The sequence below is a fragment of the Lycium ferocissimum genome, chromosome 11 (assembly GCF_029784015.1).
Source record: "Lycium ferocissimum isolate CSIRO_LF1 chromosome 11, AGI_CSIRO_Lferr_CH_V1, whole genome shotgun sequence".
NCBI classification, from domain to species: domain Eukaryota; kingdom Viridiplantae; phylum Streptophyta; class Magnoliopsida; order Solanales; family Solanaceae; genus Lycium; species Lycium ferocissimum.
Genome location: NC_081352.1, coordinates 56,704,334 through 56,729,830, shown reverse-complemented (window position 1 = coordinate 56,729,830; position 25,497 = coordinate 56,704,334). Strand labels below are relative to the sequence as shown.

The following is a 25,497-nucleotide window of genomic DNA, read 5'->3' as shown; positions in this document are numbered from 1 at the left end:
GATTCCCTTTTGCTGCTCCATCACAATTGCATTTATACTATCCACTTGCTGGAAACTTCCACAAAACAGTCTTACAACTAAGTTTTGGCCTAAACTTCTCAAAGAAATCTATTATATCAGGCCATTTCTTTGGAATATCTTGTGTGAGAGGAAATCTGATTCTACATAACAAGTAAATGTTCAAGTTAATCTCATGCAACACCTTGAACATAGACATAGATCCCCTATGCAATGTTGTGTTCCTCCACTTCCATATTTGTCACAAAATGATAGCTGTCACTACTTTATATATAGGTATCAACTTGTAATGACATGGAGTTTGCCACCACTTCCTCGCTGCTTGTTTTACTTATGTGCAGCTAATGTCAATGCCAGCAGCATTATTGAAAACCATCCAGATAGAAGCTGCAAATTCACCAGTTAAAAATAAATGATCAGTGGTCACTTATTGATGATTTCTACAACAGCAACATCTAGATACCACATTAATTCCTATACTGGCTAAAACATCATCAACAGGAATCTTGAATTTCCACAACCTCCTTAAGAAAAGGGAGATTTTAAAAGCCAGCCCTTTGATCCATATGTTCTTATAAATTTCAGAAAAATGAGATTTTTGCCATAATAACTCCCATGCACTAGCAACAGAAAAGGCACCAGTACCAGTCATCATCCACCAAGGCTTATCCCATTCTTGGGAATTCTCATTAATCTTTAATTCTGATACAATGTGATCAACAATCTCAATAAGAAACAGATGTTGAAGCTTTATAACATCCCAACTACATGCAATCATAATGTTCTTCACTTCTTTTACTCTCTCATCAATATCAAATTGTTGTGGAAGGACATAGTATAAAGCTCCTAATCTTGTCCAGTTGTCAAACAAGACATTTGCAGTGCCAATTCTAGTTTCCCACCAAATCTTCTACTCAACATTGCCCCTTGCTTCAAGCATCATCCTCCAAACTTGAGATCCACTCTTCCGTTGTACATTCTGAGCATACTGTTTTTTGCAGTATTTAATCCAAAGAAAATTTGACCATAGAGAGTTTGAAGTTCTGAATCTCTACCACAATTTGGCACATAAAGCTTTTGACACATCAATAATGGATCTAAATCCTAAGCCCCCTTTAAGTTTTGGATAGCACATATTCAACCATGCAGACCAGTGTCTATTTCTAATATCCTCTTTACTACTCCAGAAAAATCTTATGAAGTTCCTTGATCACACACTTTGGAGGCTCAATAGCAGATAATAAGTGAATAGGAACGCTTTTGTAACACACTAGAAATCAAGACTGCTTTTCCCCCTCGAGATAGCAACTTTTCTTTCCATGCATACAGTTTATCCCTTACCTTCTTGAGAAGTTCATTATAATCAGCCTTCCTTTTCCTAGCATGAGTTATAGGACAGCCTAGATACACAAAAGGAAATGAACTTTTTGAAAATCTAGTGATTGTTTCCACTTGTTGAATCAAGTTGTTAGCAGCCTTTGAATACATATAAAAAGAACTTTTCCTTTTGTTGATTAACTGTCCAGATATCTCCTCATATTTCTATAGAGCGTTCATAATCAAACTTAAGGAATAGTTATCTGCAGATGAGAATATAATTGTGTCATCTGCATATGCAAAGTGATTCAGCTCAGGACTCCATTTTGGCATACAAAATCCTTTGAAGTTCTTGTCCTCAAACAATGCATTTAGAGCCTTTGAAAGAACCTTAGCAGACAGGATGAAAAGTGCAGGTGAAAGAGGATCACCCTGTTTTACTCCCTTAGTAGAATGAAAGAATCCATGGGCTTGACCATTAATGAGCACAGAATACCAATTATTTTCTAATAACCTCCATATCATGTCAATACCAATCTCTGCAAATTCCATTCTCCTTAGGACCCTAGTTAAAAATAACCAGGACATCCTATCATAGGCCTTGGTCATGTAAAGCTTGATGACCACATTTGATGGTTTGCCTCTCAATCTAATGTCAGACACAATCTCTTGAGTCAAAAACACATCTCAATGACATTCCTATCCTTTACAAAACCAGATTGGTTTGCAGATATCAGTTTTGGCAGGACTTTATCCATCTTGTTATGAATTACCCTTGAGATTACCTTATTTGTGAAATTACTAAGGCTTATAAGTCTCATGTCTGAATATGTTTCCACCTCATTCTTCTTTGGCAACAAGACTAGATTAGTGTGAGTAATAGATTTAGGAAGTGTGTGACCTTCCCAAAAGGTTTTAACCACACTATAAACATTATTTAACTATGTCCCAACAAGATTGATAGAACAAACCATTCAGTCCATCAGGACCACTAGCGCTGTCACCCGATAATTCAAATACTGCATTTTTAACCTCATCAGCAGTTGGCATAGCACAAATCATCTCATTATCCTCTTATGACACCATTTCAGGAATATGATTCAAAATAGAAGAATCAGAGTGTTCATTCTCCTGAGTAAATTGCTTCTGATAAAAGGACATAGCCTCAGCTACAAGATCATCTACATTGGTTAACTAGTTTCCTTCAGAATATTTGATCTTTTTCAATAAAGTTCTTTTCCTTCTACCATTAACCATATTATGGAAGAATCTAGTATTCCTATCTCCTTCTGCAAAGTGAGTGAATCCAGCTTTTTGCCTCCAAAATTCCTCCTCATAATGCACTATCTCTTCAATTCTGCTTGAGCTCTTTGAAGAATCATTCTATTTATTTCTGATGGCACCTCTTCAAACAACTACTCTTTAACCTTAACAATATCTTCCCTGATACAGAGCTGCTTAAAGATATCACCAAAAGTCTGCTTACTCCATATAGATAATGCTCTTTTAACATGTTTCAACTTCTGCTTGAAAGAAATAAAGACATCATATAAGTCATCTGCAAACTAATTATGCCTCACAATCTCCTTAAATCCCTCACGGTCAATCCAAAATTTTAAAAATTTGAATGGTCTCACAAAGTGTTGGGACTGATCATTACAAGAAAGTAGCATGGGAGCATGGTCAGAACCAGTTCTTGACAAATGATCAACTTCCAGCTATCCAAACCAATCTTGAAACTGTTCATTGGATAGCATCCTATCCAACCTTTTGAAAATGCACTTATGATCTGATCTACCATTCCACCATATGAAAGGAATACACTTAAAGTTAATTTCAGCTAATTCACATGAGTTGTTACAAAAAGCAAAGTCTTCATATTCTTGGAGATAAACAGGCAATCCACCAATCATTTCTTTCTCATTCAATATGGAATTGAAATCCCCTACAATAAGCCAAGGTGCAGTCATATCATCAGCTAAGTAATACATGCTATCCATAAAGAAAGTCTATCAAAATCATCACATTTTGTATACACCAAAGTTACAACCATAGTCTTGTCCATCTCTTGAAAAAACAGCTTTAGAGTGACTTGTTGAGTAGTGTCCTATAATATTTCCACATCAATATTGTAATTCACAAAAAACCAGATTTTCCCACTGCAATTATTATTGGCATACGACATGCCTATTTTTCTCCTATAGTGATGAATTTTTTTAGTATGTTGAAAAGGCTCCATCAATGCAATCAGATTTTTTTTTTATGCATGTATAACATTTTCAGTCTATGGAAAGCCTTTTGAGTTCTTACAGATCTAATATTCTAAAAAAGTGTTCTGAGGATCGTTTAAACCTAGATTTTTGAGAACCCCTCCTTGTTAACACCCTAGTAGGTTGTTGATCAATGACACTTTGTTTCTTGTTATTTCTGGTACCTTTACCTTGTGTTTTTGGTGAAATACCAGCTTCTTTACTAACCTTCCCAAGAAACATAGAAATAGCTTTAGCCTCTTCTATGATATTGTGTTCTGCTTTCTTACCACCAATTGACACTTCTTCCACCATTTCTACACTATTTAAATGAATATTGTGTGACACCAAATCATGCAGTTCCTTCATAGGAGAAACCTTTTTGAGAATAATCAGCTGATGATCTTATGGGTTAGAAACATGCACAATTGCTTGATCTGACATTGTGATTTGCTCCTCATGCTGTGACTCTACCCTTAATGGACAAGGGCTAATATTTAATACTTCTTCACCCTCTCTGCCACTAACCATCTGCATATGCTCAGCCTTCATCATGGACAACTCCCATCTTCATCAGCAGTTCTGAATACTGAGTTGTCCAGACCAATTCCTCCTCCTAGATCAAAGGACTGCTCAAAGATCACCGCCCTTAGCATATGTCACAACAGCATCAACCGGACTATGTGAATGAGCGGGACCAAGCATGTTGCCACCAGAAGCAAAATCCCGTATTTCTTCTAGAGAATCTCCTAATTGTTCCAGAGCAACTAGAAAGAGATTCTTTAACCAGAAAGAATTCGGTTCAGATGTAGGATACTTATCCAGAAGTTTGGGTGCAGATTCATAATAGGCATATAGAAATTATTGTACGTCAAATAACATCAAAAGTGTTGGTTTGTTTCGACGCTTGATTCTCGAATATGATTGACTCTAAGATGAATGCTTGGTTTACGTTATGGAAGAAAGACATTATCTCAAGTTTTGGATCGAACTAATCCATTGACACAAATAGTTCATGGGAGAAAATTAAGTTATTTAGGTCCTGGAGGACTAACGAGGCGCACTTTGCTAGTTTTCGGATACACACACATATCCACACACACACACTATGGACGTATTTTCCCAATTGACACATCTGAAGGAATCAATGTTGGACTTATTGGATCCTTAGCAATTCATGCGAGGATTGGTAATTTGGGATCTCCAATTTCTTCAAAGTTCTGCATATGAAGACTCTCAACATAACCCTCTATCTCCTGAATTAATTCACTACTTTTTGAGCGACTCCCTATTATATCTTTGTCCTGATCTCCTTGTTTGCTCTCTTAATCTTGAATATGATCTGAAAGCTTAACAACACCAACCACTTTACAAATTTCCCCTTCTTCAGCTTCCACTCTATCACTCCAAGATTTACTTTGACTAGAGACTCCAGGACTTGTAGTTTGAACATTTCCAACTATGATCTGATCAATTTGTTGACACCCTTGCTTGGATTTGGTGGGATCATCATCCTCATTGCTCCTAATATCCTCTTTCTTGACCTCTTCCATTTGATCATCATTTTGTAATACATCAAACTTGTTGTGGACAACCACATTTGAGGTTCCCAATGGTTGTTATTGATCATGCTTGTCACGACCCGACTAGAGGGCCATGACGGGTACCCGGAGCTGACCACCGAGAACCATTCCACATACCATTAACCTGTGCAATCGGTACACATATAGTCCCCATGGTGATGCTTATCATGTCCTGATCATAAACTATTCTTCAAAACACGTACATTTATATATATATATATATATATATATATATATATATATATATATATATATATATATATACACATATATACACATACATACACATAAGCCCTCACGGCAACAAAAGAATAATATACAAAATATATATTGAGGGTCACGTAACATCTACTACCCACACACGAGTATCTACGAGCCTTTAACTAAAATACTGAAGTCACGAAGACGAGACAGGACCCCGCCATATCCCGCATGTACACAAAAGAATGTATCCGAGACCGCACCGAATATGTATGCTCCAAAGGTAAGCCGATATGGCCTATGGCGAAGCCGGGTCGTCTCCCCGTCTACTTCACCGTGGCATGGGCACGACGTCCAAAAGAAAAAAAGGGACGTCGCATTGAGCAATGTACTGAGTATGTAAGGCATGCATCCTAACATAATAAAGAAACAAGAGAATAAAAGATAAAGAGATAACCTGTGACAACTTGCCTCTTAAGGCGGAGTCATGCATGCAAGCTTATAAAACAAATAGCATCATATCATATATTATATATTGTTGTGGAACGTGCAGCCCTATCCATATATCATCACATATCAAAATATTACCACGGAACGAACGGCCCGATCCATTTTCCCATATATCCCGCGTCCGGGACGATATCATAATATACCAGCTGATCAGGTGGCTATGCGTCTATAGCGCCTCACCTTTCCCCATATCCGTTATGTACATATGCGTATCATATACATATATAATATAAGCAGCATGCATGAGAGCCCAAATAAAAGTTACGATTTTATCGGAGTGACGTAAGGTCGTGAACCTCCGATCACATTATGGTCTCATCGTCACCGCTATGTCTCACCTTGAAGGAACTATACCATGAGGTTAGACCACAATGAAGAATAGCATCAATGGAATCATAAACGTAGAAATATCGACTTCATGAACACATCATTATCATCGTCACTGTCATGGAACATGTCTCATAAGAAAATCTTGAAGATCTTTAACTTCCATTCTTTGGGGTATAAGAAGGTCATGGGGGTATAAAAAAAGAATTATAGAACACGAGTCATGCCTTTGAAAGAAGGGGACAAGCCTTACATACCTTTATATCTCCCTAACGATAGTGACTTCGTGCACTCCTTCCGAATTCACAATTCTACATACAAAAGGGGTTCGTACGAAGATTAGATTGTTGGAAGTATACTTAAGCTTAAACTAAAGCGACTAAGGCTAACAAAAATTGGGCAGCATTTACTTTGTTTCAACAACTTTTCCTCATACAATAAAATAGCTCCCAAACATCACAACGACACCCATAATATCATAATACGTAAACTCCTTCAAATTAGACATTATTCAACTTCCAAGATCCTCCATATCCATAACTATAATACATCATCATGTTTATCATTCATATAATACTTCCTCAATATCATTAGTGTCATTCATAATAATATTATACTCATTTTACACCATGAATCATAACTCAACTTGTCTTTCAACTCATCATACCCTTATTAGCATACTTAAGCTCATATTCCATACTTGTTTCTAATTCAAGTTCTTCAACTACTTAACACCATCACTAACATGAAATAATCGTGAAACTCACCTTTGCTTATGTAGAGATGGTCCTTTGAATGAAAATACTCCTCTTAAGAAAAACTCAACTCCAACACCAAAGAGATTCTTGATCTCTATCAACCCTAGGAAGCATCCACACCTTTGATTTCACCAACTTTGGATGTTTGATCTTTGATTTCCCTTCTTTTATATGTGTTAGTGTGATATAGAGAAAATTCTAGAGGTTTTTGGAAGATTGGAGAAGTGGAAAATGAGAAAAATAAAAGGAAACCGTGCATATATAAAAATAGAGTCCGGACCCGACCCGAAACCTACGGTCTACTATACGGACCATATAATTTATACGGACCGTATGTTTCTTCTAGAAACTCACCCTTCACTGGAAGGGTTCTACGGTTAGGTATACAGGCCGTATAAAATATACGGTCCGTATATATGACCGTATAATCCCTAATTTTTCCAAATTCGTTCTCGTCGCTTCGTTTGATCTCGAATCCTTATGGAACCTTCTTGGTACTTTTGTAACACCTCCTTAACGATCTAACGAACATTATTACTCGTCCTCAAGACCTCACTAAATATTCGTTAGTTTGATAACCATGAAATCCTTCCCAAACATATCTTATACTCCATTTCCTTTGACGAGCCTAGTTTCACCAAGTCATATAACTTAAAAATCTTATCGTATATGCCTTAAGGTTGCCAATCACCCTCTTATAGTCATGAAGGCCTCATGTTTGCCTTAAGCTGACGTTAGTCTATTCACGACGCAACGACATGAAATTGTCGAGGTGTAACAATGCTCCTTCTCATTCTCAGATTCTCCTTGTCCTGGTAAAACAAGGACTCTATTGTCCTTCACAACATTCTAGTTACCTGGATCACCAAGCACTTTACCACTTGACAATAATCTAGCATTAAAACTCCTTCTACTGTGATAGTTATTTCTTTTCTTCTTATGCTCCTAAACAGCAATAGGATCAAAAGGTTTCTTAGCATCTACTACTTTTTCATTACTCCCAGCTATTGCTTTCCTTTATCTCCATTGACAATAACAGGCTTCTCAGCTATTTCTTTATCTTTGGCCCCATTATCAATACTAGGTTCCTCTTCTTCTTGATAATGTTCCTTCTCAAAAAGTTCAGGATGTAAATTCCCGCATTCATCCTCATTGTGCCCTTGCAATCTACATTCTCCACAATATTTAGGAAGATAATCGTAATGAATCTTCACTTTATCTTCTCTAATCTCCTTTGTCTCCTTATCCTCAATTTCTATATTAACAAATTTTGGGAGATCATATAATAAATCTACCAACACTTTGACTCGAGCAAAACTAGGTCTAGTAGGATTAATGGTAGCATGATCAAGTTGCAATGAGACCCCAACAGTAGTAGCAAGTGAAAACAAAGATTCGCGAACAAAGTATGTTGGCATTAGATTGGGAAACGATATCCAAGAAATTACCGTCGAAGTTTCTTCATTAATCTTGAACTTAGAATCATATATCAATGGTCGCATTTGATACGAGTATCCATCCTTAGACTACAAATAATATGAACCCTTTGAACAAAGCTTAATAAAATCCTCCATTAAGAATAGACAATCAACACATGTCTAGATCGAAATAGTCCAATTTGACACTTTCCTTTCATCCCACATTGTATAGGAAGAATGGTTCTTACCTCCTCCAGTTCTGGCCAACCATTCGAAAATTTCCCAATGGCTACATGTTTGAGATTCTCTATAACTTCCATTTCATCAACTTCCTTTTGTGTCCATCGTAAAACTGGTGTACCATTAATAATCGAGACCTGTTTCATTGGAATATTCGACATAGAAATAAGGTTTTGCATGGGACTCATAATTGCAGGTTTGAAAAACTCATTGTATTTTGGCTTAGATGATTCCAGTGGATTAGAGATTGTGCTTAGTGATGTAAAGGGAGAAGAAGAGGGCAGGTCACCCACCAAAGGTGGCTGACCAGTGGCTGTGGTGGCCATTTTTTCAGTTTGATGGCCGACCTAAGCTAGGGTTTGCATGGAAAACTAGGGTTTCGGCTAGAGAGAATTTTTGATAACTACCTGAGAAGCTTGAAAATTCACTTGAGATTAGTGACTTGATAATTTTGGTTGCTAGTATACCATTTTCTTCATGCGATTTTGTTACACCATTTTCCTGTGTGCATCGAGCGATAGATCAAACTGCAAGATCATGCTATAGTATATATTCTTATCTTACTTTAGTTCTACTTTTATCTTTAAGATTTTGAACTATTACACTAAGAAAGGGGCCAGATTGACTACAAAAATCAATTGACCACACCTAACATCTTGTACGGACTAACCTGCGCTCAGCTCGACTGAATATTCTATGGGGTGCCTTACTACCTTGATTCTTTTAATTGGTTAATCTTTCTCTTTTCAGATTGGTAAAGAGATTTCACAAACCATGTGTCACCTGGGTACACAGACTGAATCACGCCCATCATTCAATTGCAAATTCACAATACAAGAGAGATTATGTGAATCCAAACAATACGAAATTGAAAATGCAATAACAAGCTATGGAAAGGAAGAAAAACTATAGATCCTCATTCATACTTCATTCTCTCCTTCGACCAAGATATATACTCATTAAGACATCCACAAAGTGTGACTTAGCCGAGGGACCGAATATGATCAAAATAGAAATACAATAAGATAATTGCGTAATATATGGAACCTGTACTTATAAACATAAGGGACTAATGTGTAAACTAGAAAAACTTATAACTAACTCCAACCACCTGTAGTGTACTCCTCCGCAAGCTAATAGTATTACTCATTTCTGCACCTTTATTCTTAATAATTGCAGGGGCATATCAATACTACCCCCCTAAAGAAAATCCTTGTCCTCAAGGATGGAATGTAGGAAACCGAACCTTCAAAGCATTAACATCCTCCCATGAATCTTGATCCTTTGGTAAATGCTCCCACTGGACGAGAAATTGAACCACAACCTTACTCCCCTTTTGAATCATCCTCCTATCCAATACCTTGACAGGTGTAGGACAGTAAGGGCTAGTCAGTTGCACCACAGGAGGGTGAGAAATGAGCTCAGGAATTTCATAACAAGGGTTGAGCAAAGGAGACATGAAAAGTAGGATAGATAAGTAACTCAGGGGGAAGAGCCAGTTTATAAGCAACAGTTCCCACTTTCTGCGAGACCATGTATGGGCCATAATACTTAAAAGAAAGCTTACTAAAATGCTGAGTAGACATAATAACCTGTCTATGAGGTTGTTACTTGAGAAACACCCAATCCCCTTCCTTAAACTGCCTATCAGATCTCTTCTTGTTAGCCTGGGATTCCATTCTCTATTGAGCCCTGGTCAAGTGAAACTTCAAGAGTTGAATTTTAAACTCCCTAGTAAGCAAACTCCTTGTCACGCCCTAAACCAAGGGGCCGTGATGAGTGCCCGACCACTATTAACCAAGCACCCCTAACTCGTACTTGCCATATGGTGAGTAACCTGGTGGCCCATTTCCAACTCATAACTGAGCGATAGCATCCGCTGCAAAATTTATACAACAAACTCTACTTTGAAAACTCATAATTATATATATATATATATATATATATATATATATATATATATATATATATATATATATATATATATATATATATATATATATATATAGGCGTACGTACAAAGGATAACAACACACCGACGTGGACACCGCATGTACCGAACATAAAATAGAGACCACAAAGCTACACACACTTCCACTATTTACAACTGTCCTTGGCGTACCTTGCTGAATATAAGCCGTAGATAAGACAGACAAGGCCACCGCATACCCACATATCTACATAGCAAAATAGCATACCAAAAATGAGTGCCGCCCTCCGAACAATGGAGTGCACCGATCGCGGCCGAGAGGAGATCCTACCGGGTCTGGATCGTCCGTCGACTACCCGATCCCGCGGCATGGTGCGCCGTCCACAAGAAAGGACGTCGCACGAACGATGTACTGAGTATGTAAGGCATGAATAATATCATAATAAGAAACGTGAAACACAACATGAAGTAAAGAGATAACCTGTACATCTGATTGCCTCTTAAGGCGGATGTCATGCATGCTAGCTTTAACTTCTTTTAAACAACATTATAAATACATACAAGTAAACTGTCCGACCATATAGGTACGGTGTTATGATGCCCGGCCATTTAGGCACGGTATTATCATCATTATCCCGCGTCCGGGCCTCCCGCGTACGTGGCGTAAGCGCCCACCGCAACAAGTGTGTACGCCCGGCCGCCTATTGGGCGGCACGGTGTTATTAAAATACATACATAATTATAAAGCATGCATGAGAGCCTAAGTGAAAGCTACAACTCTATCGGAGTGACGTAAGGTCGGTAATCTCCGATTTATACTATGGAATAATCATCATCGCTTTATCCCACCTTGAAGGAACAATTCATAAGGTGAGGTCAACAACAATGAACAGTTCAAGAAAATCATGAAATAAACTCGTTAATCTCATAATAGCATTAAATTCATAGCTTTGGAACTTCTAAAAATAGAGTCACCATTATCATCATTATCTTTATAAAGCATACTCATCCTTAGCATCATAAGAAATTATTGGAATCATGAATCTCTAACTTTTGAGGATAAGGACATTAGGGAAAACATGTATGAATACACAAGAAAGGAGTCATGCCTTTGGAAAGAAAGGGACTAGCCTTAACATACCTTGCGGTCTCCTTAGCGACGCAACGGTTATCCTTCCAAGCTCGTAAATCTACATATAAACCATTCGTACTATTGTTAGGCTCAAAGTCATACGCCCATCTCAAATCCTTAATTTAATTCCATTTAGAATCTGTCGAAATTCGGGCAGCATCTCCCCTGTTTATATGCCTAGCCCAAAACCACAATTCAACAACCAACAACAACAACAATACCAACATCAACAACATCATTACCAACACCATTATGTTCCATAAAACATCCCACCCGATGTTTTCCAACTTTCTCAACTAACCAACTCATTATATGACTGTTTAGTAGTTTTACCCTCGAAACTAACCAAAATTAATATTAATAAGAAGAGATTCATATCTTTCTCCCGCCATAACCCCAATACCTTCACTTTCCTCCTTGAACTTGAGCTAAGACTTATCACTATACGATTTTATAATCACAACTGTACGCTGTCTGGACCAAAAATCTGGGGATTATACTCAATTTGCGTTAAAATTTTGGTGTGTGGAAGTTTCCAGAAAATTTGGGAAGCTTGGAGGATGTTTGAATAAGGAAATAAAGGGGTAACCCCTTTTTATAACATTTTAGGCTCGGGTTGCACCGACCTAAAGAGTACTCAGCGCGTTTGTGCTGGGTAGTGGCGCGTTCACGCTGGGTTGTCTGTCACCCCTTCTATGCGTTCGCGCCACCTCCTGGCGCGTACGCGCAGAGCATTTCCCTAGCCTGCCAGCTCAGGATGTAACGTCCATATCTCCTTACTCCGATATCATATCGACAAGCGGTTTGCTGCGTTGAAAACTAGACTTCATGAACTTCACTTTGGGCTTTGCTTTGCCTCAAAACTCCTCGTATCCTAAAAGATATCCTCTCCTCAAGTAGGGCCAAAATTGCCCCTCATATTTTCTCCAAAGTCCAACAACTTAATTTCCTTGATTCACTTGCCCTCCAATCCTTCCGTAACTTATTATATAAACTTAAACCCTCATAACCCTGAGATAAATGCATATAATCTCGTATGTATCCTTAAAGGCCAACTCCAAAGTCTATACTTGAAACGACCGGCACTTACGAATTTCAACGTACAGAACTACGGGGTGTAACACTCCTGTCCACTTCGGTAGGACATACTCTCCAGCCAAGTAGGGTAAGTGTAAAGGTGGTGGTTGACGATAGAGTGCTTCAAAAGGGGTAGTTTGATTAGAGGTACGGAAAGTGGTGTTATACCACCACTCAGTATAAGGTAAACACATAGCCCAATCAGAAGGTGAATCAGCACATAGCACCTAAGGTAAGTCTCCAAACATCTGTTGACCACCTCAGTCTGGCCATCAGACTGAGGGTGATATGCAATGGAAGTGTGCAATTCAACCCCCTGAATAACAAACAACTCTTGCTACAATTTGCTTGTAAAAATTGGATCTTTGTCACTCACTATGTCATCAGGCATCCCATGTAACTTAAATATATTTTCCATGAACAAAGAAGCCAGTTCAGGAGCAGTATAAGGATGGGCAATTGCAAAGAAGTGGGCATACATGGTAAGCCTGTCAACAACTACCCAAATCACAGATTTTTCCTTAGATGTCGGCAACCCTTTAATGAAGTCCATACTAATACTACTCCAAGCTAGAGCAGGTATATTTAAAGGTTGCAACAGACCTGGGTAAGCAGCAGAATCAGCCTTGCTCTTCTGGCAAACTGAACACTTCTTGACATATGTTTCAACCTCTTTCTTCATCCCCATCTAATAGAATAGAGCAGCTATCCTTCTATAAGTGTGATCCATCCCAGAGTGACCTCCCATTGGAGAAGAATGCCAGAGTTGTAGGATCTCAGTCTTCAAGGAAGCATCTGGTCCAATGACCAGCTTCCCTTTTCTCCTAAATTGGTAGTTGAGATAAGTATAACCTTGTATTTCCTCTTTGGACTGCTCCATTTGTTGGATCAAAGCAAGTAAGTGATCATCTAGTTTCCAACTATCCATTATGGTTTGAAGTAAATCAGTTCTAATAGTAGATAGAGAAAGGGTAGCTAACTCCACAACAGGAATTCTAGATAAGGCATCATCTGCCTTATTTTCCTTACCTTTCTTATGTTCAATAGCAAAGTCAAATTGCATCAACTTGGTGATCCGCTTGAGTTGAGAACCTGTATGTAGCTTTTGATCCAACAGAAATTTTAATGCTTTCTGGCCTGTCCTTACAGTGAAGTGATTTCCTGGTAAGTATTGTTCCCATTTGGTTACTGCCATCACCAGAGCTAACGGCTCTTTACCATAAACAGAAAGAGCTAGTTTCTAACCAGAGAGACCTTTACTAAGGTAAGATACCGGTCGACCAAGTTGCATCAAAACAGCCCCAGGCCCAAATCACAGGCATCAATCTCAACTATGAATGGCACAGAAAAATCTGGTAAAGCAAGAACTGGTGCTGAAGTTAAAGCTTTTTCGAGAGCTTGAAACGCTGCAGTTGCCTTTGTTAGACTATTTAAAACCTCCTTTCTTCAATAGGTCAGTTAAGGGCCTGCTGATCCTACCATACCCCTTGATAAACCTTCTATAGTACCCTGATAATCCCAAGAACCCCCTTAACTATTTGAGGTTGGTGGGAACTGGCTAATCTCAAACTGCAAATATTTTCTTAGGGTCAGTCTCTACTCCTTGAGAAGATATCAAGTATCCTAAGTATTCAATTCTTGAAGCAGCAAATACACACTTAGACCTTCTAGCAAACAATTAATAATTGTTGCTTAAGCAATTCAAAAGTGGTTTTTAAATGAGCAACATGAGCTTGTAAATTCTGACTGAACACCAATATATCATCAAAGAAAACCATAATAAATTTTCTCAAATGGTCTTTGAAAATATGGTTCATTAATCCCTGAAAACTGGAAGGAGCATTAGTTATGCTGGTTAGCCCAAATGGCATAACCAAATACTCAAAGTGACCTGAGTGGGTCCTGAAAGCTGTCTTATGTATATTAGCAGGGGCCATCTTGATTTGGTTATATCCAGACCTAAGGTCAATCTTAGAATAAATTTGTGATCCTCCCAATTCACCCAATAACTCCTCAATTATAGGAATAGGAAACAATCCTTTATGGTAATTTGGTTAAGTGCCATGTAATCTACACACATCCTCCAGTTACCACCCTTTTTCCCAACTAACACAACTGGGGATGCAAAAGGACTGCAGCTATACTGGATCAGTCCTTGAGTCAGAAGTCCAGACACCATTGTCTCAATGATATCCTTCTGCCTAGGTGAATATCTCAGATGGTCTGTTATTTACTGCCCTATGACCTTCCTGTAAAGGAATGTTCAAAGGATCCTCTTGAGGGTGGAAGATCCTTAGGTTCCTCAAACAAGTCTCTATGCTCCTCCAGAACTGCCTGAATCTCTGGTGGTTCATGGTTGATGTTTGGCCCCTCTATCAATCTCTCCTCTTTACCCTCATTATGAACAACTCTAATCATGAAAATTTAAGCATGTTCCCCTTGCAGTCTGTGCAAGGAGTCAGAGTTCACAAGTTGCATTTGTGGATTCATGCCTTGTAGTGCAACCAACTGTCCTTGATACTCAAACTGCATGGTCATCTACTAAAGTTAAACAGTATATCACCCAATTCACTAAGCCACTGAAACCCAAGTACTACATCACAAGTTCCCAAGGGAAAAATTAGAAAATCAGCTTTGAAAACAAAAAGACTTTGTAACAACCATTCTACTTTTCGCATACGCAGCAACGGGGAACCGAGTTTCCATCGACTGCTAGCATCCGTTGAAGAATTTACGTGGTTCTATAGTCCATCTCATCCTAGCAACCAAAGCACTATCAATGATGTTATGGCTGGACCTTGTGTCTATGAGAATGTTCATTGCCTTTTTGTGTCAATATCCAGTGAGTCTAAGGGTCCTATATCCCTTAGTGCCACTCAAGGCATGAATGGATATTTCACATGTCTCTGCTACTTCTTCAACCAACATTTTTTCATCCTCCACAAGATCTTCTACTTCCCCCTCCTCCAACTGTAGCAAATATAATTGTGCTTTAGATTTACAGACATGGCCAGGTAAATACTTCTCATTACAAGCATAACAAAGTCCCTTTGCCCTCTTATCACTCAGCTCTGCAGGGTTAAGTCTCCTCCTTCTAGATTTATCAGGGAAACTAATAGTAAGTGATTTGAGAAGGTGGTTAACAGGGGTTGTTGTGGGTTTTTGGGTAGTGTAAGCTGAGATTGGGACACCAGATTTATTGGTAATCTGATTAGTGAAATAAGGTTGTTTCATAGCTTCAAATTGTTTCTGGAAATTGGACTCTTGAATCCTAGCAATGTGGTAAGCTTGGGGCAATGAATAGGGGTTGAGTAACTTAACTGCATCTCCTTGTTCAGGTTTTAACCCATTCAAGAATATGCTAATAACATGTCTAGTGTCCAAATTGAGTCGGGTCTTTGCTCTATCAAAACCTCCTGAAAATCTGCTACACACCCTGTTTGTCTCAACTTAAGCAATTCACTCATGGGGTCATCATACTCAGAACCAAATCGATCAGAGAGGGCAAAGACATACTTCTCCCAACTAGGAAGAGGTAGGTGTTGTCTACTCTTCATATACGCCTGATGCCATTGAATTGCTACATCATCAAAGTGCAGTGCAGTGCAGCTACTGATACTCTTTGATGAGGTTGAACTTCATCAAGGGAAAAGAATTATTCTACCTTATACCACCAATCCTGAAATTTTTTGCCATTGAACCTAGGGAATTCGATTTTAGAGTATTTCAACATAGATTGTGATAAGGGTGGGTTGGAGGGGTAAGTTGATGGAATGAGTTATGGTGGTAATTATTATGGGAAAAACTTGAGGGATAAGGTGGAATTTGAGTTGTAAGGTAAGGTTGGTGGGGATATTGAATAGAAGGAGTGGGATTACGGTGAGTTGGAATTGATGGCGTAGGAGTTGGGATATGAACACGAGGAGCCAATTGGACCTGTGTGATTGAGCTAGGATGAGTAGAATTTAGGAATTGGAACCGGGGCGAATAATTTGAGGACGAGGGTATAAGCTGTGCGGATGACCCAAGTTTGGAGGAATTAGGGATTTGGGGTGAGTAATTTGGGGAAGAAGATTCCATTAAAGCGGAATTTCTTTGAGGAGAAGACCCATAAGTACTAGTACCCATACCTATTGACCAAGTCGGACCTTCAGTTAGCGAATATAGCTCCACCTCGGATTCTTCACTAATCACCGGCAATTTGTAACGATCAACCCTCTTTCCCGCCCCAATTGATTCCCAAAGCTCCCTATAAGACTTCTCGTGCACCGATTCCAGCTGGGTTTGCCTCGCCACGAACTCTCCCATTTCCACTACTATTTTATCCAAACGATCTAGCACTCCTTTCATGTCGACAGCCATGGCTGACCACCCACAGTGCGAGGACAGAGCTCCGATACCACTGACGTGAATCCAAACAATACGAAATTGAAAATGCAATAACAAGCTATGGAAAGGAAGAAAAACTATAGATCCTCATTCATACTTCATTCTCTCCTTCAGCCAGTACATATACTCAGCTAAGACATCCACAAAGTGTGACTTAGCTGAGGGACTGAATATGATCAAAATAGAAATACAATAAGATAATTGCGTAATATATGGAACCTGTACTTATAAACATAAGGGACTAATGTGTAAACTAGAAAAACTTATAACTAACTCCAACCACCTGTAGTGTACTCCTCCGCAAGCTAATAGTATTACTCATTTCTGCTCCTTTATTCTTAATAATTGCAGGGGCATATCAAGAGCTTGGTTAATCTTTTTTCACCGAATCTACAAAATCTGGAGCACTAGCACAGATAAATATTCAGATATGATTCACAACAGAATGAAGATAGTTCATTTTTCCTTTCACCAAATCTACAAGTTGAGTCACAGAACTTAAACCTTTCATTCATTTGTAAAACGGATAGAAAAGTTAACAAACAGCTGAGTCAGATGATGACCACTCCAAATCAGGTAGTTTCCATTATTCAGAATGGACTGTTTCAGAAGCATTATTAGTTTCTGTTGCACTCTCCTGCAAAGAAGTCTGATCGTTCTGGTCGGGGATAGTTGGCATCTTTGATTTTTTCTTTTCCTCCTTGAGAATCACTTGCCTAGGCATCACATCTAGCATGAAGTTTCCACCATTCCAAATAGATGCTGAAACCTTTAGTATTTGGAATACAACATGGAACTTATATGACAGAAATATGGGCACTGTGAGCGCTGTAGTTGCTATCGTAAATATGGCCTGGAGCAGAATATACATAAACAAGCGATTCTGATCCCCGAGCAAACCACTAACGCGCCACCATATGTTGTTTGCTTTCTGTGCTTTTTTGGACATCTCCCTACCAAATGATGAATACAACAGAATCAACACCAACCACAATACAACAGCCACGAACAAACTAAACATAATGACCCACGGTGACGTTCATAAACTAGCACAAGAAGGCACATATGGAGAATGGAAGGTACATACACCAAAAAAAAAAGGGCTTCATCATAGGCTGCAAAAATTACAACACTAAAATGACTACCTGTAAGATGTCATGACTTCAGGGTCTCGCAGAAGTCTCTGTCGACGTAGGACTTCTACTATGAGATAATAGAGAACCTGCCAGAGAAAGTATGCAGCTAATGGAACCCAAAATAGCCAAGTCCAAAGGTAGGATTGGCTTTCTACATAGGGCCATGATGCTCGTTCTGGAGTCCCTTCAGGATGCATAGCTCCAAAAAACTCAGGATCCCACCAGCGAATTGTGAAGAAAACCAACCCTGCAGATCAGAATAGTTGGAGGTAATCAATTTAAACTAGCCAAGAGTTCTGAAAATTAATATGGGGAGAAGACGAGCACACTTTCTAATTCGTTGGAAAAAGTAAGAACAAGGATCACAAAAGCTATGTCATACATGTCATATGTAATACAATGGTCACATAAACATCTTATGATCTCTGAACCGATAGCTTACTACTTCTAGGTAATTCACACAGTGCAGCACTAAAGGCTGATTAATTATTGAGCGTTTTATATATTTTCCTTTTCATCAAGAAAAAAATTACTGAGTGTTTTACACAATTTGCTGCAGCAGAAGTAGAACAATCAGATAATTACAAATAAGGTCTCTGACAGACTTTGACGTATTAGCTTTCAAAGGAATTAAACACTCTCGAAGCATGGTACCAGACATAAAAAAAAAATTGAAAGTATTGAAAGTACCTTTTTCACAATGAACCTACTGTTGACCTATACTGTAACAATGCAAATTAAACAAGAAATTTAAGGGAAAAGCTAAATTGATCAAATCAAATATCATTAGCAAAGGCATGATCGTAACTAATATTATGCATCACAAAATGGAAAACATGACACAAACAGAAAACCTGCAAGGGTGGCTCGGTTGGTTGAGTATGTGGCTTTCATAATAGAGCTCTCAGGTTCGAAACCCCCTGCCTCAAAAGTAGGGGATTTTGCCTTCTGGGTCGAGCTCGTCGCACATGGCATAGCTAGTGCGGGTTATCTCTCCTGTGTGGTTTTCGGGCTATTACACAGGAGCGGGGTTTACCCTGTGTGCACCCAAAGGGTAGCGGTTGCGGGTTAAAAAAAAAAATGACACAAACAGGGCAGATTCTTCAAGAGAGGAATATTAATAAACCTCATTTCCCACATCACCTTTTTCTTTTCCTTTTCCTTTTCCTTTTCCTTTTAAAAAGAATCTTTTTACACAACTAATCCCCGGTAGCAATTACACCTTGATACAAATACTTTGACAATGAAACAAAACATAGACAACACCAAGCTCTCTAATCAAAGAGCAGAGAAATGAGTACTCCAAATGGACAATCCAACATGCGATCTACTAGAAGTTATAAAGCAACACTGAACTCAAAATCTAGATCCTTAGAACGAGACCACAACCAAAACAAGACATTCTCTTATTTTCAGAATGGAAGTTGCCTTAGTTCATAACTCACTGCAGTGATCTCCATGGTGGGCGCAAATAAGTTGCTACAGGCCGCAATAGGAAAACAGAAGAATGCCCTACTTACCAGGTAAAAGATGTATGAAGACACTGACAATTTTATCAACTGAACTAAAAACTAAGCTACAGCGCCAAACAATCAATGCCCATGCTAGAGGTCCCTGCAATTATGTGAAAGAGAATAACAACTTAAGAGAGGTGAATCTTAAAATTAGTATTAAGGACCTTTCAAAAAGATGTTTACCTCTGCGAACGAGAAACAAACCATGAATAGCTTCTCCTTAGTAGGGAAAAACATAAGCGCGATTAAGAAAATTGTGTTTGCATAATAGCAGAAGTCCTACAAGGAAGCCCGAATTCAAATCATTTTCCCAACAACCAGGAATAACTAGACATGAAAGGAACAGAAACTTTATTCCTATGCTTTAAAGATTGAATTCCGCGTAGCAAGTGAAATAGTAGGACTTGAAATTTGGGATTAACAACGTAAACGTTTCATGGATGTTATTTAGGAAAATTCAAAATGCCGAAGCACCAAATAAATATGCTAGTCTATCAGTGATAGTTGTTATTGGCCTTTCTCCTATGAATCATTATGTTTCATCCCATTTCATTTAAGATCCTGATTTTGCATTGTTTAGTAAATAGAAATAAATAAGTAAACAGATAGATTTAAGAGTGTGAGATTACAACAGCCAACAACTCAAAATTTCATACTGTAAACTATAACTACATGAAATCCTTTGGATAGGCGATCAACTACATTGTTTGCTTCTACTACCAGTTATGAAACTGCCATATGAAATATTAAGCTAAAAAAACACAAATTGTACAGGTGAAGCTGGGCTTACCAAAAGATAGTAATGCCATTTCTTGTATCTATAGTAGATCCATCTCAGAGGAACAAAGATGACATAGAACAAACAGTAAACATATCGAATATCCTTTGGCCCTGAGCATTGAACCAGCCATTAAACAGTCAAAAAGAAAGCTAACACAAAGAACTAGATTAAAATTCACAAAGGAGCAATTCCATCAAGCAAAGAGCTGAAGACTAGAAATTTCACTCACTTGCACCCAAAATAAAGCAAAATGCCCCAAACCCAAGAACACCCATCAGATGTGTCACCTGCAAACATCACAAGTCCAATTAATACTGCTTTAAAGAAATCATGTATAATATTGTACACAAAGATTTGGAGTGTGTTTGGTATGGAGGAAAGCATTTTCCAGAAAAAGTTCTCCAATTTTTATACGTTTGGTTGGTCAAAACTTTTGAAAAACATTTTCTTTGGAAAATAAGTTCCTTAAAAATGAGGAAAATGACCTCCCTAATGTAAGTAGGAAAACAAGTTCTATAACTGACATTCCAAGTTCATTGTCTCCAACCCACCCACTCAATGCCCCCCAACCCCCCACCCCTTCCCACTTCAGTGGCGGAGCTAGAAATTCTTGTCAAGGGTGTTCGAATTTATATTATTAAGGGTGTTCAATATGTAATATACATCTGTAATACGTAATAATTGACATGTCTACACGGTATAATTTCTCGGCCTTAGGGTGTTGCTTGGCTATGGCTCCGCCACTGTCCCACCCCCGAACCCCCACTACCTACCCCATCCAACCCCCATAATATTCTGCTAGATTACATAGAAATGCTCTCGGGATAGTATCCTTTTGCTTACTTACCAAACACTAGAAAATAAGTAAACACTAGAAAATAAGTAAAAGAAATACTCCTTCCATCCCAATTTATGATCTTTACCGACTAGCATTTTAGTTCAAAAAATAAAGAGACTTTTAAATTCGTGTGCTCCTAAATTAAAATGTGTATAATATACTAAAACGTTTTTTAAATTCGTTATAAACTCACAGTGAAAGGTTCGAAACATACACTCTTTTTGGGACAAACCAAAAGGGAAAGTATAACGCTTAAATTGGGATACGGAGGGAGTACTTCTTTTCCAAGATAACATTTTCCTTCATCCCAAACACACACAATTTATTGTATCAACTCAAAACATAGGAAAAAATCACATAAAACAGCAAAAAAGCAGTATATGCAATGTAATTCTAAATTGCGTGTGAGTAAACTTAGATATACAAACCTTGTTAATGAATCTTTCATGTTCCTCAGCCCTTTTAGCGATCTGGGCAGCTTGCTTTGACAAGATCTGTTTCGTTTTCTCCTTCGTTTTCTACGCAAACACCACAATAACATACCACCCATTCAGGCAATTCTTCAAACACGTAAACTGCAATAAAAAAACCACCATGGAAACAAGAATAGAAACACAAATATGTACCTGAGATCGATCTTTGAAACGTTGTTTGACCTTCCCAAATGAACGGTCATTGCTATCTTCCATTGATTCTTCGTTACTTGACATAATTTCTATTATTCAACAAAGTGATGAATATGATGTGTTGCTCGTGGTTTAAATATCGGATATCTTTCTTCTCGAATTCAGTAATGGGTTATTTAAATCAGAGAATTTATACTTAGATGATTTGATCATTTATGTTATTAAATCTGTGATTGCCTTCTTTAGCAAAAAATATTCATTCTTTTGTTTATTAAAATGCTTTTTCCCTTTTTATTTTATTTTATTTTTGTTGATTTGTTTTTTCAAGAGCACACAATCCCATGTATACACGTAATATGGCGTGATATCCTTTATGTCTGTCTTCTTCATTTTCTTTTTCGCCGAATACATGATTAAGAGTGTGTGAGCATTTGCATATATTCAAATCAACAATTTTTGAATTTAATTGTGCAACTTCTAGTGGTAGTAGGGTAGGAGGGTTGAGGTGGGGGTGTGGGAGGTATTGGGTATGGGGGATAGGGTGGGGTTTGGGGGGTGGTAGGTTTGTCGGACGGAAATGGAAAGAGATACCAAGTGCCTCATTCTAAAAAATTACATTATTTATACAATTGCTAAAATTATTCTTTTTATATATATTTAAAAGAGACAAGTCAATCCTCTTTTCGACTTTTTTCGCTTGCTTACTTTCTACACTTTTAAACCCCTTAAAATAAAATTTGACTTCATCACCTACTGGGTGGGGTAGGCCGGTAAGGTGGTGGGTGGATAGTGTAAGGGGTGGATTGGAATGCATTGATTTGTTTTTATTTTATTCGGAAAATATTTTCACTCAAATTTGTAAGAAAAACATGTTTTTCTATTTTGATGAAAACATTTTTCACAGGAAAGTATTTTTCAAAATATTTAATGCAACTAAACACCATAAAATAGAAAAGAATTTTGGGGAAATATTTTCCTTCAGACGAAACACATCCTAATCCTCAACTTGTTCCTTTTGCCAACCATACACGTTAAGTTGGTGAAGGTCCTATACTTCCCATAAATTTGTTTTATGTGAAATTATTATCACGCAAATTTAAGGTGCATAGGGGAAGAAAAGAACAAATTGAGAATGTAATTATTTATTTTCTCTTATTTTTCTATGAAATTTATTTTAAATAAGTGTATTTACATGTAGAATTCAAACTATAGATAGAAGAAAATTATACGCGCGATTTTACGCTATAAATCAAGAATGTTGCATGAATATCTTTGTCACTTCAACATAATTAATTTATAATTCTCCCTTTATCTTATAATTTAAAGATTCAATTATTCTAATTTGATATAAAAGTTGAGTGTGAGTACGTGTTTTTTAATTGTGATTGGTGTTATATTTTGTAACTTCACAAGTTTGGATTTTCGATCCCACCGATGTTTCTTTTTTCTTTTGTTTTCCCCTCCTATTCACGGATTTATTCACTTTCAGGAAAGTTATGGGGAAAAAAACTATAACGACATATAATTAGTCAAGCCGGTGAATTTTATTTTTTTCTCAAATATATATTTCACTTAAGAGTTGAACTAATTCAAAAATACTTAATTTTGCCCTCAATTCTAAAAAATGCAATGTGTCAATAAGCCTTTAAAGTGATAAACTTCGTGAGAAATGGCTAAATATTTGAGATAATTTCAAAGACCTTCTCTAGGTTTTGGTTCATCACACTAACCTACCTCGTGATTTATGATATTACGTTTACCTCCTTATTTTAATTTTTTATGTAACAAATCTATAAACCTATTAATTATTAATGATTTTTTTTTATAACCAGTCTGTTTTGCACTTAATATTAAACTCTTCTAATTGCTAAATTTTTATCTTCTTTTAGCAAGTTATTCAAAAATAAATTTAAAAACTTAATTAAATTTCTCTTCTTTCCTTACAGCTTTCTGCAATTTACAAAGAAAATAAGAATGGAGATTAAAGCACTCTTAGCCTGAAGGGAGGTCTCCAAAATTATTCTTAAATATTTTTATTTTAAATATTTAGGATGTTACATGGATGTGCCTAAATTACTCAAATATCTGCCCAGTGATAAATCAGACAATGACTACATATTTCGAACATAAAATATTTGGCGTAATAATTTTCCCCTCAAGGATAGGTGGTGATTGACCGAATCCGTGACTTTAGTAGCACAAAAAATAAAAAGTTGAACCAAACTAGCACAAAAAAAAAAAAATACATTAATAGGTTTCACGCACGAAATTCGTGCGTGAAAGGACCAAACTGCAAAAATGCACTTTGGGCCTTTAATTCGTGCGTGAATGGGGTTAACATAAACGTCCCCCTCCTTCCCCACCACAGACCCGACTTGTTCCCCACCCGCCATTAAACCCGATTCAATGGTCCCCAACCCCCTTAAAACGCTATTTTCGTGTTGTTTTTCAATCCAAAACTCAATATTCTTGGTATATTGAAGTGTAGGAACAAGTTTCTAAGGTTAGATTTCGGAATAGAGCGGCGTAGAACACATTTCAAAAACTCAAAAAAAGCTTCAATCTAGGTATTTCACTACGAATTTTCTATTACATTGTTAAATATATTATTACCTAAGCATGGTCATTGTGTAATTGTGGTGGATTACTCGTTTTGCGCATTTTTTGTGCGTTTTTAGTAGCATGCATTTGACCGCCCGTTTTTTTTTCTTTTTTTTTTTATTTGTTTATCTATTGTTAATTAGTTAATTATTTATTGCTTGTTTATTTAGTATTTGTTAATTGTTCGATTAGCGACTTAAGTATTTATTAATTGTTAGACTAGCTATTTCAATTGTTAGACTGGCTAATTATTTTTTTAGTTTTTGTTAAGCTAATTGTTTATTTGTTAATAATTTCTTAATTGTTTCATTAGTTAATTAATTGTTTATTTGTTAAATATACGATAATAATTTATTAATTTTTTGATTAGTTACTTAATTGTTTATTTATTTAATATATGATAATAACTTGTTAATTATTTGATTAGTTAGTCAATTGTTTATTTATTAATTATTTATACTAATTGTATGCTAACTAATTGTTAATTATTTGACTTATCTTTATATTTTAGGATTGAAAACCCTTAGTTTAGGATTCATAACCCATAGCTTAGGATTGAAAACCCTTAATATAATTTTCTTAATAAAATTTTCAATAAAAGATTACATAACTAATATTACTTGTTAATGATTGATTTAAAATACGTAAAACAGATGGGTCACCACAATTCATAATAAAATTTTCGATAAAAGATTACATAACTAATATTACTTGTTAATGATTGATTTAAAATACGTAAAACAGATGGGTCACCACAATTCTTAATAAAATTTTCGATAAAAGATTACATAACTAATACTAATACTACTTGTTAATGATTGATTTAAAATGCGTAAAATAGATGGATCACCA

General features: G+C 37.1%; 1 protein-coding gene across 1 annotated transcript; it reads right to left on the bottom strand.

Annotated features, from left to right (window-relative positions):
- Positions 1 to 17,208: 17,208 nt before the first annotated feature.
- On the bottom strand, positions 17,209 to 22,461 carry LOC132037548 (glycerophosphocholine acyltransferase 1-like). The gene is made up of 8 exons (XM_059428073.1): positions 22,045 to 22,461; positions 21,847 to 21,936; positions 20,810 to 20,867; positions 20,590 to 20,690; positions 19,983 to 20,078; positions 19,806 to 19,899; positions 18,295 to 18,532; positions 17,209 to 18,102 (listed from the first exon to the last, which is right to left on the bottom strand). Exons 1-8 carry the CDS (start codon positions 22,126 to 22,128, stop codon positions 17,736 to 17,738), a joined length of 1,128 nt encoding a protein of 375 aa, XP_059284056.1. The 5' UTR covers positions 22,129 to 22,461; the 3' UTR covers positions 17,209 to 17,735.
- Between the last annotated feature and the right edge of the window lie 3,036 nt (positions 22,462 to 25,497).